The 13,219-nt window shown below is 43.2% G+C and overlaps 2 protein-coding genes across 2 annotated transcripts; both read right to left on the bottom strand.

Annotated features, from left to right (window-relative positions):
* Positions 1 to 1,976: 1,976 nt before the first annotated feature.
* Positions 1,977 to 3,047, bottom strand: LOC127682213 (TD and POZ domain-containing protein 1-like). Its single transcript, XM_052178599.1, has one exon. The coding sequence runs from the start codon at positions 3,045 to 3,047 to the stop codon at positions 1,977 to 1,979; it is 1,071 nt and encodes a 356-aa protein (XP_052034559.1).
* A 6,459-nt stretch (positions 3,048 to 9,506) lies between these two features.
* Positions 9,507 to 10,571, bottom strand: LOC127682212 (TD and POZ domain-containing protein 1-like). The gene has a single exon (XM_052178598.1). The coding sequence runs from the start codon at positions 10,569 to 10,571 to the stop codon at positions 9,507 to 9,509; it is 1,065 nt and encodes a 354-aa protein (XP_052034558.1).
* Positions 10,572 to 13,219: the final 2,648 nt, after the last annotated feature.

Below are 13,219 nucleotides of genomic sequence, written 5' to 3'. Positions count from 1 at the left end.
AGTTCCAGTCCTGACTTCCTTTTGTGATGAACAGCAATGCAGCAGTGTAAGCTGAATAAACCCTTTCCTTCCAAACTTGCTTCTTGGTCATAATGTTTGTGCAGGAATAGAAACCCTGACTAAGACACCAAGAATATGAGCAAAAAGGGCACGTTTATGTATTTTATTCTCTCTTCCTGATATTTGGTTACCACTGAATTTAATGTCCCTAATGACATTGCACTAAAACATAACCAGAGGGGCTCTACTTAGAAACACTTCTTATCTCATTCTGAAAGTTTTGGAAAACTACTATATTTTCTCCCCAGGCATCTGCTCCTCCTCCTCCTTCTTTAATTAAGCATGAATTCTTTATTAATACTCTATAATCTGAGTGAGCAGTGTTTCCCTCAATTCTTCTAGTTCTTTCCCACGTCCTTTCCCATATGGATTCTCTACATTTCTGTCTGTCATCAGAAAAGGACAGCTGGTACAGATCCATGGAGGCCATGGGACTGCTGCCTCAGTGTCTGTGAGTTAAAGGGGATTCAAAGGGTGTTGTCTTCCCGAGAATCTCCATTCCCTGTGTCTCCCTCCCTGCTTCTGATCATCTTCCTTAGGGCTCTCTGAACTATGAGGGCATGGATTTAAGGGAAACATCTCATTTACAGTTGTGTGTATGAAGATCTTTCTTTGTCTCTGTCTCTCCAATGTCTCTGTCTCTGTCTGTCTCTGCATAATGTCTGGGTGTTAATCTCTGTATTTGTTCCAGTCTGCTGCAGGAGGAAGCTTCTCTGATGAGTGAATAAGGTATTAATTAAGGAGATTATTAAGATTAAAGGATTATTGGAAGATATTTTACCCTTTTTAAAGAAGACCAGTAGTATTTTACTGGTGTTTTACTCCAGGTCACTGGGTTATCTATCATCTGGTTTGTTTTAGTTGGTGTTCTGGACCAAGGACTTGTACCTCTGCTCCTTCCCCAGCCGGTTCTCCCTCAACAGGTATACAGGCCTGCAAATCTGTAATGAATAAATCCCTTTGGATGTTTTCAAAACATTTAATAGATTTTGCATGCCTTGATCCACAAACACATCTCTCCCAGAAGGATTAGACTCCCTCTACTATGGCATAGTCTTCTCAGTCGTCATAAGAGCATGAGGGTGGAGTTCTCATTTTCCAACATTAAATTCCAAGGAAAAAGACCAAGGGTTTCTAATATTGGTAGGAGAGTGAGGGCTCTGTTCAAACATCCACAGCTAGCTAGGCTGCTTGGTCTACATGTTACTTCTCTGAAATAAACATCTCTGGAAACCATAGACTGATTTCAAAAGTTTTATTCATCTTGTATTTTATTTGGTTAAGGTTTTGTCTACAGAGTTCTTTGTGGCCATGGAGACAAGAGGAGGGCCTCAGATCCTCTGATTCACCACTTTCAGGTGGTGGAAAACTCTCATATGTGTGCTGCAAACTTAGCTAGAGTTCTCTGAGAGAGCAGTAATTGCTTTTGCAGCCGAGTTCCCTGAACCTTGAATGTTTAAACAGAAACTCTTCATTGTCTTTCCTTCTCTGATGAGGAAGCAATCATGGTTGATTTCTCCTTGCCAATGGCCACAGTCATCTCTTCTGTTCAGTCCAAGGCAGAAATGTTTCTCCAAAGAAACACAGTTGTTCTCTGCCTAGGGCCAGCTCTAAATTGAATCTCAGTTTCCAAAAATCAGACAAATTCAAACAGGAACATTAACATCATAGATGTCATGTAGAGTGTCCCAGACTGCAGTGCTGCCTATTGCACACCTTCCATTTCAGTATGTATAATATATTGCAGGTGTTTTAAATCCTGAGCCACCATGCTGCCATTCCTCTGATAAAGTGCAAATGCTCCCTCAATACCATTGTCTAAGCAGAAGTCATTGGTAAAAAAGCTGGTTGTTGCTGTTGCAGAAGAGGTGCAGGTCACAGCTGTCTATCTTCTGAGATCACTTTAGGCCTTTAAATCATGGCTCCAAAGAAGGACACTGTGCAGAAGCCAGGGAGCAGAAGGCTTCAGCCACCAAGGGGGGATGTGACTCCACCAATGACTTCCACCCTGAGGTCTTAGAGACCTCATAGGCAAAATCTGTGATGAAATCCAGGGCCTGAGTCTTCAGCCACTGTGTGCTGTGGAGGTCAGCCAGGATGAGAATGTTTGCAGCATTCTCCACAGAGAGGATCCTGCAGAGGGCATCCTCACACATGGCCTTCAAGCCCTCCGGGCCATACCTGTCAGCAACTGCCAGCAGACCAGAGGCCATGGAGTAGCTCTTGAGGTTTGGTGCCTTCCATGTGTAGATGAAGCCCATCATCTCCTGGAAGACTTGGGGATCCAAGTCATGAATCTCAACGAGGTTCTTTAGTCTCTCCTGCATTTTATGTTCAAACATGGCTCTGAAAACTGGAGAGCGAGCTGCTAGGATGGCCTTGTGAGCCCTGAATTCATGGCCACCTACCAATAGGGAGCAGTCTGTGAAGATGGAATTCTCCCAAAGCTTCCCTAGGTCATCTGCCAACACATGCCTTGGATCCTTGATTGCAGGTGTCATGTTCTGTCCAGGCATGCTGAAGATGGCTCCCGCTATGCTCACCTTGCAGCAGATGGTGAGCTGGTCTTCAGGGAGAAGTAAATGCTGATGGGAGAGGAGGAAATCTCGAAGGATGAACTCTTTGAATCCCCTGTGTTGGTATTGCCAAAAGCTTACAACACTGGGGTTCTTCCTACTTTGACATTTCTCTCCTTGGGAATTTATGATCCAGAACTCAAACTTTGCCCAAACTGGGCACACGGGACAGCTGAGCAATCCCAGGTCAACTGACAAGTAATCTTTGCTTTCTTTATCAACTCCATTTGGGTATACTCTCAAACACCATGCCACTTCCTCATTGTCCTCTAATGAGAACTCTGGGCTTCTAATCTCTTTCTGAATTCCATCCATGCAAAATGAGAAGTTGCTAATGGTCCACTCATAGCAGATGTTTTTTACACTGATCTGTGTGGAGCCCCAGCTCTTGGCTTCCATGTCCCCTGACATTTCTGTTGGTGGTAGTTTGGAGGTTAACATTGATCTGAAAAGAAGAACTAGCATTTATTGACTCTTCATCCTGATACATACAATTATATATACCCTTTAAATTTTATTTTAGATTTCTCCTAAATTCTTTCTCTCTGCTGTTTTTCTCTCTCTGTCTCTGTGTAACTGTCTCTGGTTCTCTGTGTCTCTCTTCCGCCCTCTCTGTCTTCTCTCTCTCTTTCTCCCTCTCTCTGAGTGTATATCTGTGTGTGTTTATTGAACATACAGAATTAATTCCTTTATATAAATAGAAAGAGGATTTATGAGAATAACATAAATTCAACTAATATAACAATGACTACAGTCAGTACTTACTTAGTCCACGAGGTTTGAAGTCTCAGGTTTTCTTCAGTATATGCTGGTATTCTGAAGTAGAGTCTAATGCCAGTGTAGAAATGGGCTTGCTAGTAAGATGAGAGCAGGCAGGCAAAGACACAAAGTCTCCTTCTTCATATGCTTATATAGGCCTCCAATAGAAGGCGTGGCCCTATTCAGGGTGTGTCTTCAAGTCTCAACTTCTGGATTAAAGGTGTTTGTTTTACTGCCTGAAGACTCAGATTAAAGGTGTGTGATTTTCAACCCTAAGAATCTGTGTTTGAACTGGATCTATCTATTTCAATTTAAGCAAAACAAGCTTTTAAAAGATGATCCCTCCATTTTATATGTTACATGAGTCCACAGGTAGTCTAGACAAGAAGAGCCATCACCACGGTACTTTGCTTACTGAGACTTCAGACTTCCATAAATGAAGGTATCATGTCAATATCTGCAAAGCTATTATTTACTCCTGTGCTGGTTTTTACACTGATTTCTGCCATAAACCTGATCAGGGAAGGGATGTTTTCCTTAACTGGTCAAGAGTCTGAGTGTTCACCAAATGGAGGGCATGTAGAAGAGCTCCTGTATGGTGGTCAAGAATCAGAGCCCCAAAACTCTGAAGATGGCTTTCTTCTTTCCTGTGTGTTATTCCAATCAGAAGCACAGACCTTGTGATCACTCCTCCCAATTTGGTCGGTGGTAGTCTTGTACTTCCCTCCGAGGAAATCCTTCTTCAGAGCCAATTAGAACAATGGTTCTGGAATATCCTAAATGCTTCTCTTTCTGTTTCTCTCTGTCTCTCTGTCTCTCTGTCTCTCTGTCTCTCTGTCTCTGTCTGTCTGTCTCTCTCTCTCTCTCTCTCTCTCTCTCTCTCTCTCTCTCTCTGTGTGTGTGTGTGTGTGTCTTTCTGGTTTTTTGAAACAGGGTTTCTCTGTGTAGCCCTGGCTGTCCTGGAACTCACTTTGTAGACCGGGCTGGCCTCAAACTCTGAAATCTGCCTGTCTCTGCCTCCCAAATGCTGGGATTAAAGGTGTGTGGCACCACTGCCTGGCTGGATTCTCCTTTTTTCAATTTTTATTTTATTAATTTTCATCTGAAATTCTTCCTCACTGCAGTGCTCCCCTCACAGTTTTTCAGCCCTCCCCCATCTCCTTTGCCTCTGAGAGGGTGCTCCCCATGCATTCCCCCTCCCTGGGGCATTAAGTCTCTATAGGATTAGGCACATCCTCTTCCACTGAGGCCAGACAAGGTATGCCTGTACTTCATTTGTGCTTGGGGCATCAGACAAGTTCATGTATGCTCACTGGTTAGTGGCTTAGTCTCTGGTGGCCCCTGAAAGTCCAGATTAGGTGATACTGGTCATCTTTTTAGAGTTGCCATCTCCTTTAGTTCCTTTAATCCTTCGCCTAACTCATCCATAGGGTTCCCCTACTACAACCCAATGCTTAGCTGTAACTGCATTTCAGTTAGCTGTTGGTAGCGCCTCTGAGAGGACAGCCTTGCTAGCCTCCTGTCTGCATGGAAATGCATTAGTAGCATGTGTGTGTGTGTTTTGCCCAAACAGCATTACATGTAAATATTTACTGCAAGTAGTCAATGTTCTGGTTCAAGGATTCTGCTTTCTGAAACATCATAGGAGTGGCTCCTCCATGACCTCCAGAAGCTGGTAGATGGAGTAGATTGTCAGGTGAACCATCTCAAAACATTGGCTTCCAGCGTGGATTGCAGCAGAGTGAGTAAGCCCAGTTTTTGTGTTCTGGCTTTTTTGCCATTATTTATTTATTTTTCAATTTTAATTAAATATTTTCTTGATTTTTCGTTTGAAAGGTCCCCTTTGCTCATTTCCCCTCTGCAAAGCTCTATCCCATCCCCCTCCCTCTGCTCACTAACCCACCCACTCCAGCTTCCCTGACCTGGTAGGGGTACCCTGAGGCAATGAGCCTTTAAGGGTCCAAGGGTCTCTCCTCTCATTGATGTCTGTTCAGGCTGTCCTCTGTTACCCATGTGGCTAGAGTCATTGTTTCTTCCATGTGTACTCTCTCATTTGTGCTTAAGTCCCTGAGAACTCTGGGCTTACTGGTTGGTTCATATTGTTGCTCATCCTATGGGGTTGCAAACACCTTCAGCTCCTTGGGTGCTTTCTCTAGTTCCTCCATTGAAACCCTTTGCTCAGTTCAATGGTTGGCTGTGTGCATCCCCCTCTGTATTTGTCAGGCACTGGCAAAGCCTCTCAGAAGAGAGTTATATCTGGCTCCTGTCAGCAAGCACTTATTGGCATCCACCATAGTGCCTGGGTTTGTTAACTGCATATGGGATGGATCCACAGGTGGGGCAGTCTATGGATATCCATTCTTTAATCTCTGCTCCACACTTTGTATTTCTTCCCATGGGTATTTTGTACCCCTTCTAAGAAGCATCAAAGTATCCACAGTTTGGTCTTCTTTCTTCTTGAGCTTCATGTGGTCTGTGAATTGCATCTTGGGTATTCTGAGCTTCTAGGCTAATATCCACTTATCAGTGAGTTGGACTTGAAGTCCTCTATCAACCTCATGCAATGTGATTTTAAATTCAAATCTTGCTCTGTCATATATTCAGTTATCCAGGACTTGCTGTGATGGGAGAACTGGCTTCTGATGATGCTAAGTAGCCTCAGTTTTTGTTGGTAGGGTTCTTGTGCTTGCCTTTTGCCATCTTGTGACTTTTGGTGTTACATAGTTCTGTTGTTTCTGTGTTTCTGACTGGAGCTTGTACCTCCTGTAGTCCTGGAAGCCTGTGCCAGATCTCCCGGGAGCCCAGCTCTCTTATGGTGGGACCTGTGCACAGAGGGCTGTGGAGCAGCCCCAGCTCCATGGTACAGATAGCTCAACTTTTTTTTTTTTAATAATAGCTCAACCTGTGTCATTGTTTTTTCTTTCTTTTAATGTTTGTGTGTTTGTTTGTTTTAGATATTAATTTATTTATGAAGAATGACATCAATTCAAATAAACTAATTTTCCCAGAACAGCCCTAGTGTGTATCCTAGGGTACCACTTCAGTTTAGGTTCTTCTGCCTCTGTCTCTTGAATATCATTTTCAGGGCACCTCTTTATCTTCAGAGTTGATCTTTTGGGGAGTTATTGCTTTTTTTATTTGATGTATTCTTTATTTACATTTCAAATTATTTCCCGTTTTCTGGGTCCCCACTCCCTGCAAGTCTTATAAGCCCTATTCCCTCTCCCTGTTCCTCCAAGACAGGGTTTCTCTGTGTAGTCCTGGATGTCCTGGAACTCACTTTGTAGACCAGGCTGGCCTTGAACTCAGAAATCTGCTTGCCTCCTCCTCACAAGTGCTGGGATTAAAGGCGTGCTCCACCACCACCTGGCTAACATAAACTTAACTTCTGTTCCCCTCTGCATTGTTGGTCATTAGCCAGGGGGTGGTTTTGTAATCTGGGGGTACAGGTGTGTTGGTGGAATAACCTAGTCTTGTTGAGGGTGTAAATTGAAGATGCTGGTCTTATTGGAGATTGGCTTAGAGAGTGAAGCTAGGCTTAGGTTTTGTTGAGGGGCAACTTGGAAACTAATGCTAGGTGCCAGGATGTTAATTTGAACAGATTTTTAAAAATGGAGTCTGAACTTCAAGATTTGACCATACATCAGGAATATCTGCATTCTCTAGTCTTACTTTTTGGTGTTCAAGTTTCTGATCCTGGATAACTATTCTTGTTAGCTAAATTGTATCAATGAATAATGTGGATTTTGTAATTAATACACACCCCACAGAAAGCAGAAGCAAAGACAGCTGTATATCTAGCTTTTATTAATTAGGCAGCATATTAAAAACAAACCTGCAGAGGGTTTAGAGGTTAGGGAAAGGTGTTTGAGAGATTTAGTGATAGTGGCAGAGAGAGTATTTAATAAAAGAAGACTACAAAAGAGAAAAAAGTTAAGTGGCCAGAAGCAACAGACTCCAGACTCATCAAAAAGTCTGTTGGCAGTCAAGGAAAAACCAGAAGACTGCAGGAGGTGCCTAAAACAGATAGCTTCAGAGGAAGGAGGTAAGGGGGCCCTGAAGACCCTGAGGGGAAGTACAAAGTCTAAATGGAATAAAACACAGGAAAGTATAGAGCCATCCTCAGTGGTTTGCGGCTCTGATCCTGCCCACCATACAGGAGCTCTTCCACATGCCTTACATTTTGTGAACACTCAGACTCCTGAGCAGTTAAGGAAAGCACCCCTTCGCTGATCATGTTTATGGTAGCATTTGTAAGACCAGTGCATGGGTAAATAGTATCTATGCAGAGATTTACATGATCTCTTTATTTATGCAAGATTGTCCCAAATAAGCAAAGTATATAATTTGGTGATGGTTATTCTTCTAGTCTGCACTTATTGTGGACATCCAAAAGTGGAAGGCATGCCTTTTCCTTTTTTTTTTTTTTTTTTTTTTTTTTTGGTTTTTTTCAAGACAGGGTTTCTCTGTGTAGCCCTGGCTGTCCTGGAACTCACTTTGTAAACCAGGCTGGCCTCGAACTCAGAAATCTGCCTGCCTCTGCCTCCTAAGTGCTGGGATTAAAGGCATGTGCCAGCAGTGCCCAGCTAAATTTTTTTCTTAAGTTGAAGTATATAGATCCAGTTCTAATACAGATTCTTCTGGTCGAAAAACATATACTTTTAATCTGAGAAAAACATATACCTTTAGTCTGAGTCTTGAGGCAGAAAAACACATACCCTTAATCCAGATCTTCAGACTAGAAGACACTCCCTTAACTAGGCCACACCTTCTACTGGAGCCCCACAATAAGCATAAAGAAGAAGGAAGCTTTTTTCTTTAGCTTCCTGCTCACATCTCAATAGCATGCCCATTCCTGGATGGAGCTAGAGAACATCATACTAAGTGAGGTAACCCAGACTCAAAAGGTGAATCATGGTATGCACTCACTAATAAGTGGATATTAACCTAGAAAATTGGAATACCCAAAACATAATCCACACATCAAATGAGGTACAAGAATAAAGGAGGAGTGGCCCCTTGGTCTGGAAAGACTCAATGAAGCACTATTTGGCAAATCCAGACCGGGAAAGTGGGAAGGGGTGGGTGGGAGGACAGGGGGAGAGAAGGGGGCTTATGGGACTTTCAGGGAGTGAGGGGCTAGAGAAGAGGAAATCATTTGAAATGTAAATAAAAAATATTTTGAATAAAAAATATTTCTATGTTGATTGAAAGTGGAGTCATATTTTCTGGTAAAATTGAAGAAGTACATGAAAAACAAAAAATAGAGCATGAGGGTGGAATTCTCATTTTCCAACATTAAATTCCAAGGAAAAAGACCAAGGGTTTCTAATATTGGTAAGAGAGTGAGGGCTCTGTTCAAACATCCACAGCTGAGCTAGGCTGCTTGGACTACATGTTACTTCTCTGAAATAAACATCTCTGGAAACCACAGAATTATTTCAAAAGTTTTATTCATCTTGTATTTTATTTGGTTAAGGTTTTGTCTACAGAGTTCTTTGTGGCCATGGAGACAAGAGGAGGGCCTCAGATCCTCTGATTCACCAGTTTCAGGTTGTGGAAAACTCTCATATGTGTGCTGCGAACTTAGCTAGAGTTCTCTGAGAGAGCAGTAATTGCTTTTGCAGCCGAGTTCCCTGAACCTTGAATGTTTAAACAGAAACTCTTCATTGTCTTTCCTTCTCTGATGAGGAAGCAATCATGGTTGATTTCTCCTTGCCAATGGCCACAGTCATCTCTTCTGTTCAGTCCAAGGCAGAAGTGTTTCTCCAAAGAAACACAGTTGTTCTCTGCCTAGGGCCCACTCTAAATTGAATCTCAGTTTCCAAAAATCAGACAAATTCAAACAGGAACATTAACATCATAGATGTCATGTAGAGTGTCCCAGACTGCAGTGCTGCCTATTGCACACCTACCATTTCAGTATGTATAATATATTGCAGGTGTTTTAAATCCTGAGCCACCATGCTGCCATTCCCCTGATAAAGTGAAAATGCTCCCTCAATACCATTGTCTAAGCAGAAGTCATTGGTAAAAAAGCTGGTTGTTGCTGTTGTAAAAGAGGTGCAGGTCACAGCTGTCCATCTTCTGAGATCACTTTAGGCATTTAAATCATGGCTCCAAAGAAGGACACTGTGCAGAAGCCAGGGAGCAGAAGGCTTCAGCCACCAAGGGGGGATGTGACTCCACCAATGACTTCCACCCTGAGGTCTTAGAGACCTCATAGGCAAAATCTGTAATGAAATCCAGGGCCTGAGTCTTCAGCCACTGTGTGCTGTGGAGGTCAGCCAGGATGAGAGTGTTTGCAGCATTCTCCACAGAGAGGATCCTGCAGAGGGCATCCTCACACATGGCCTTCAAGCCCTCCAGGCCATACCTGTCAGCAGCTGCCAGCAGACCAGAGGCCATGGAGTAGCTCTTGAGGTTTGGTGCCTTCCATGTGTAGATGAAGCCCATCATCTCCTGGAAGACTTGGGGATCCAAGTCATGAATCTCAACGAGGTTTTTTAGTCTCTCCTGCATTTCATGTTCAAACATGGCTCTGAAAACTGGAGAGCGAGCTGCTAGGATGGCCTTGTGAGCCCTGAATTCATGGCCACCTACCAATAGGGAGCAGTCTGTGAAGATGGAATTCTCCCAAAGCTTCCCTAGGTCATCTGCCAACACATGCCTTGGATCCTTGATTGCAGGTGTCATGTTCTGTCCAGGCATGCTGAAGATGGCTCCCGCTATGCTCACCTTGCAGCAGATGGTGAGCTGGTCTTCAGGGAGAAGTAAATGCTGATGGGAGAGGAGGAAATCTCGAAGGATGAACTCTTTGAATCCCCTGTGTTGGTATTGCCAAAAGCTTACAACACTGGGGTTCTTCCTACTTTGACATTTCTCTCCTTGGGAATTTATGATCCAGAACTCAAACTTTGCCCAAACTGGGCACACGGGACAGCTGAGCAATCCCAGGTCAACTGACAGGTAATCTTTGCTTTCTTTATCAACTCCATTTGGGTATACTTTCAAACACCATGCCACTTCCTCATTGTCGTCTAATGAGAACTCTGGGCTTCTAATCTCTTTCTGAATTCCATCCATGCAAAATGAGAAGTTGCTAATGGTCCACTCATAGCAGATGTTTTTTACACTGATCTGTGTGGAGCCCTTGGCTTCCATGTCCCCTGACATTTCTGTTGGCGGTAGTTTGGAGGTTAACATTGATCTGAAAAGAAGAACTAGCATTTATTGATTCTTCATCCTGATACATACAAATATATATACTCTTTAGATTTTAGTTTAGATTTCTCCTAAATTCTTTCTCTCTGCTGTTTTTCTCTCTGTCTCTGTGTAACTGTCTCTGGTTCTCTGTGTCTCTCTTCCCCCCTCTCTGTCTTCTCTCTCTCTTTCTCTCTCTCTCTGAGTATATATCTGTGTGTGTTTATTGAACATACAGAATTAATTCCTTTATATAAATAGAAAGAGGATATATGAGAACAATATAAATTCAACTAATATAACAATGACTACAGTCAGTACTTACTTAGTCCACGAGGTTTGAAGTCTCAGGTTTTCTTCAGTATATGCTGGTATTCTGAAGTAGAGTCTAATGCCAGTGAAGAAATGGGCTTGCTAGTAAGATGAGAGCAGGCAGGCAAAGACACAGTCTACTTCTTCATATGCTTATATAGGCCTCCAATAGAAGGCGTGGCCCTATTAAGGGTGTGTCTTCAAGTCTCAGCTTCTGGATTAAAGGTGTTTGTTTTACTGCCTGAAGACTCAGATTAAAGGTGTGTGATTTTCAACCCTAAGAATCTGTGTTTGAACTGGATCTATCTATTTCAATTTAAGCAAAACAAGCTTTTAAAAGATGAGCCCTCCATTTTATATGTTACATGAGTCCACAGGTAGTCTAGACAAGAAGAGCCATCACCACGGTACTTTGCTTACTGAGACTTCAGACTTCCATAAATGAATGTATCATGTCAATATCTGCAAAGCTATTATTTACTCTTGTGCTGGTTTTTACACTGATTTCTGCCATAAACCTGATCAGGGAAGGGATGTTTTCCTTAACTGGTCAAGAGTCTGAGTGTTCACCAAATGGAGGGCATGTAGAAGAGCTCCTGTATGGTGGTCAGGAATCAGAGCCCCAAAACTCTGAAGATGGCTTTCTTCTTTCCTGTGTGTTATTCCAATCAGAAGCACAGACCTTGTGATCACTCCTCCCAATTTGGTCGGTGGTAGTCTTGTACTTCCCTCAGAGGAAATCCTTCTTCAGAGCCAATTAGAACAATGGTTCTGGAATATCCTAAATGCTTCTCTTTCTGTTTCTCTCTGTCTCTCTGTCTCTCTGTCTGTCTCTCTGTCTCTCTGTCTCTGTCTCTGTCTCTGTCTCTGTCTCTCTCTCTCTCTCTCTCTCTCTCTCTCTCTGTGTGTGTGTGTGTGTGTGTGTGTGTTTATCTGGTTTTTTGAGATAGGGTTTCTCTGTGTAGCCCTGGCTGTCCTGGATCTCACTTTGTAGACCAGGCTGGCCTCAAACTCTGAAATCTGCCTGTCTCTGCCTCCCAAATGCTAGGATTAAAGGTGTGTGGCACCACTGCCTGGCTGGATTCTCCTTTTTTCAATTTTTATTTTATTAATTTTCATCTGAAATTCTGCCTCACTGCAGTGCTCCCCTCACAGTTTTTCAGCCCTCCCCCATCTCCTTTGCCTCTGAGAGGGTGCTCCCCATGCATTCCCCCTCCCTGGGGCATTAAGTCTCTATAGGATTAGGCACATCCTCTTCCACTGAGGCCAGACAAGGTATGCCTGTACTTCATTTGTGCTTGGGGCATCAGACAAGTTCATGTATGCTCACTGGTTGGTGGCTTAGTCTCTGGTGGCCCCTGAAAGTCCAGATTAGGTGATACTGGTCATTTTTTTAGAGTTGCCATCTCCTTTAGTTCCTTTAATCCTTTGCCTAACTCATCCATAGGGTTCCCCTACTACAATCCAATGCTTAGCTGTAACTGCATTTCAGTTAGCTGTTGGTAGAGCCTCTGAGAGGACAGCCATGCTAGCCTCCTGTCTGCATGGAAAACATAGCATTAGTAGCGTATGTGTGTCTGTGTGTGTGTGTTCTGCCCAAACAGCATTACATGCAAATTTTCACTGCAAGTAATCAATGTTCTGGTTCAAGGATTCTGCTTTCTGAAACATCATAGGAGTGGCTCCTCCATGACCTCCAGAAGCTGGTAGATGGAGTAGATTGTCAGGTGAACCATGTCAAAACATTGGCTTCCAGCGTGGATTGCAGCAGAGTGAGTGAGCCCAGGTTTTGTGTTCTGGCTTTTTTGCCATTATTTTTTTTTCAATTTTACTTAAATATCTTCTTTATTTACATTTCAAATGTCCTTTTTGCTCAATGCCCCTCCGAAAACCTCTATCCCATCCCCTCCATCTGCTCACTAACCCACCCACTCCAGCTTCCCTGACCTGGTAGGGGTACCCTGAGGCAATGAGCCTTCAAGGGTCCAAGGGTCTCTCCTCTCATTGATGTCTGTTCAGGCTATCCTCTGTTACCCATGTGTCTGGAGTCATCGTTTCTTCCATGTGTACTCTCTCATTTGTGCTTAAGTCCCTGAGAACTCTGGGATTACTGGTTGGTTCGTATTTTTGTTCATCCTATGGGGTTGCAAACACTTTCAACACCTTGGGTCCTTTAGCTAGTTCCTCCATTGAAACCCTTTGCTCATTTCAATGTTGGGATGTGTGTGCATCCCCCTCTGTATTTGTCAGGCACTGGCAAAGCATCTCAGAAGAGAGTTATATCTGGCTCCTGTCAGCAAGCACTTATT

This window comes from Apodemus sylvaticus, chromosome 4, assembly GCF_947179515.1.
Source record: "Apodemus sylvaticus chromosome 4, mApoSyl1.1, whole genome shotgun sequence".
In the NCBI taxonomy this organism is placed as follows: Eukaryota; Metazoa; Chordata; class Mammalia; order Rodentia; family Muridae; genus Apodemus; species Apodemus sylvaticus.
Note: the sequence above shows the minus strand (reverse complement) of the source record. Positions and strands in the feature narration are given on the sequence as shown.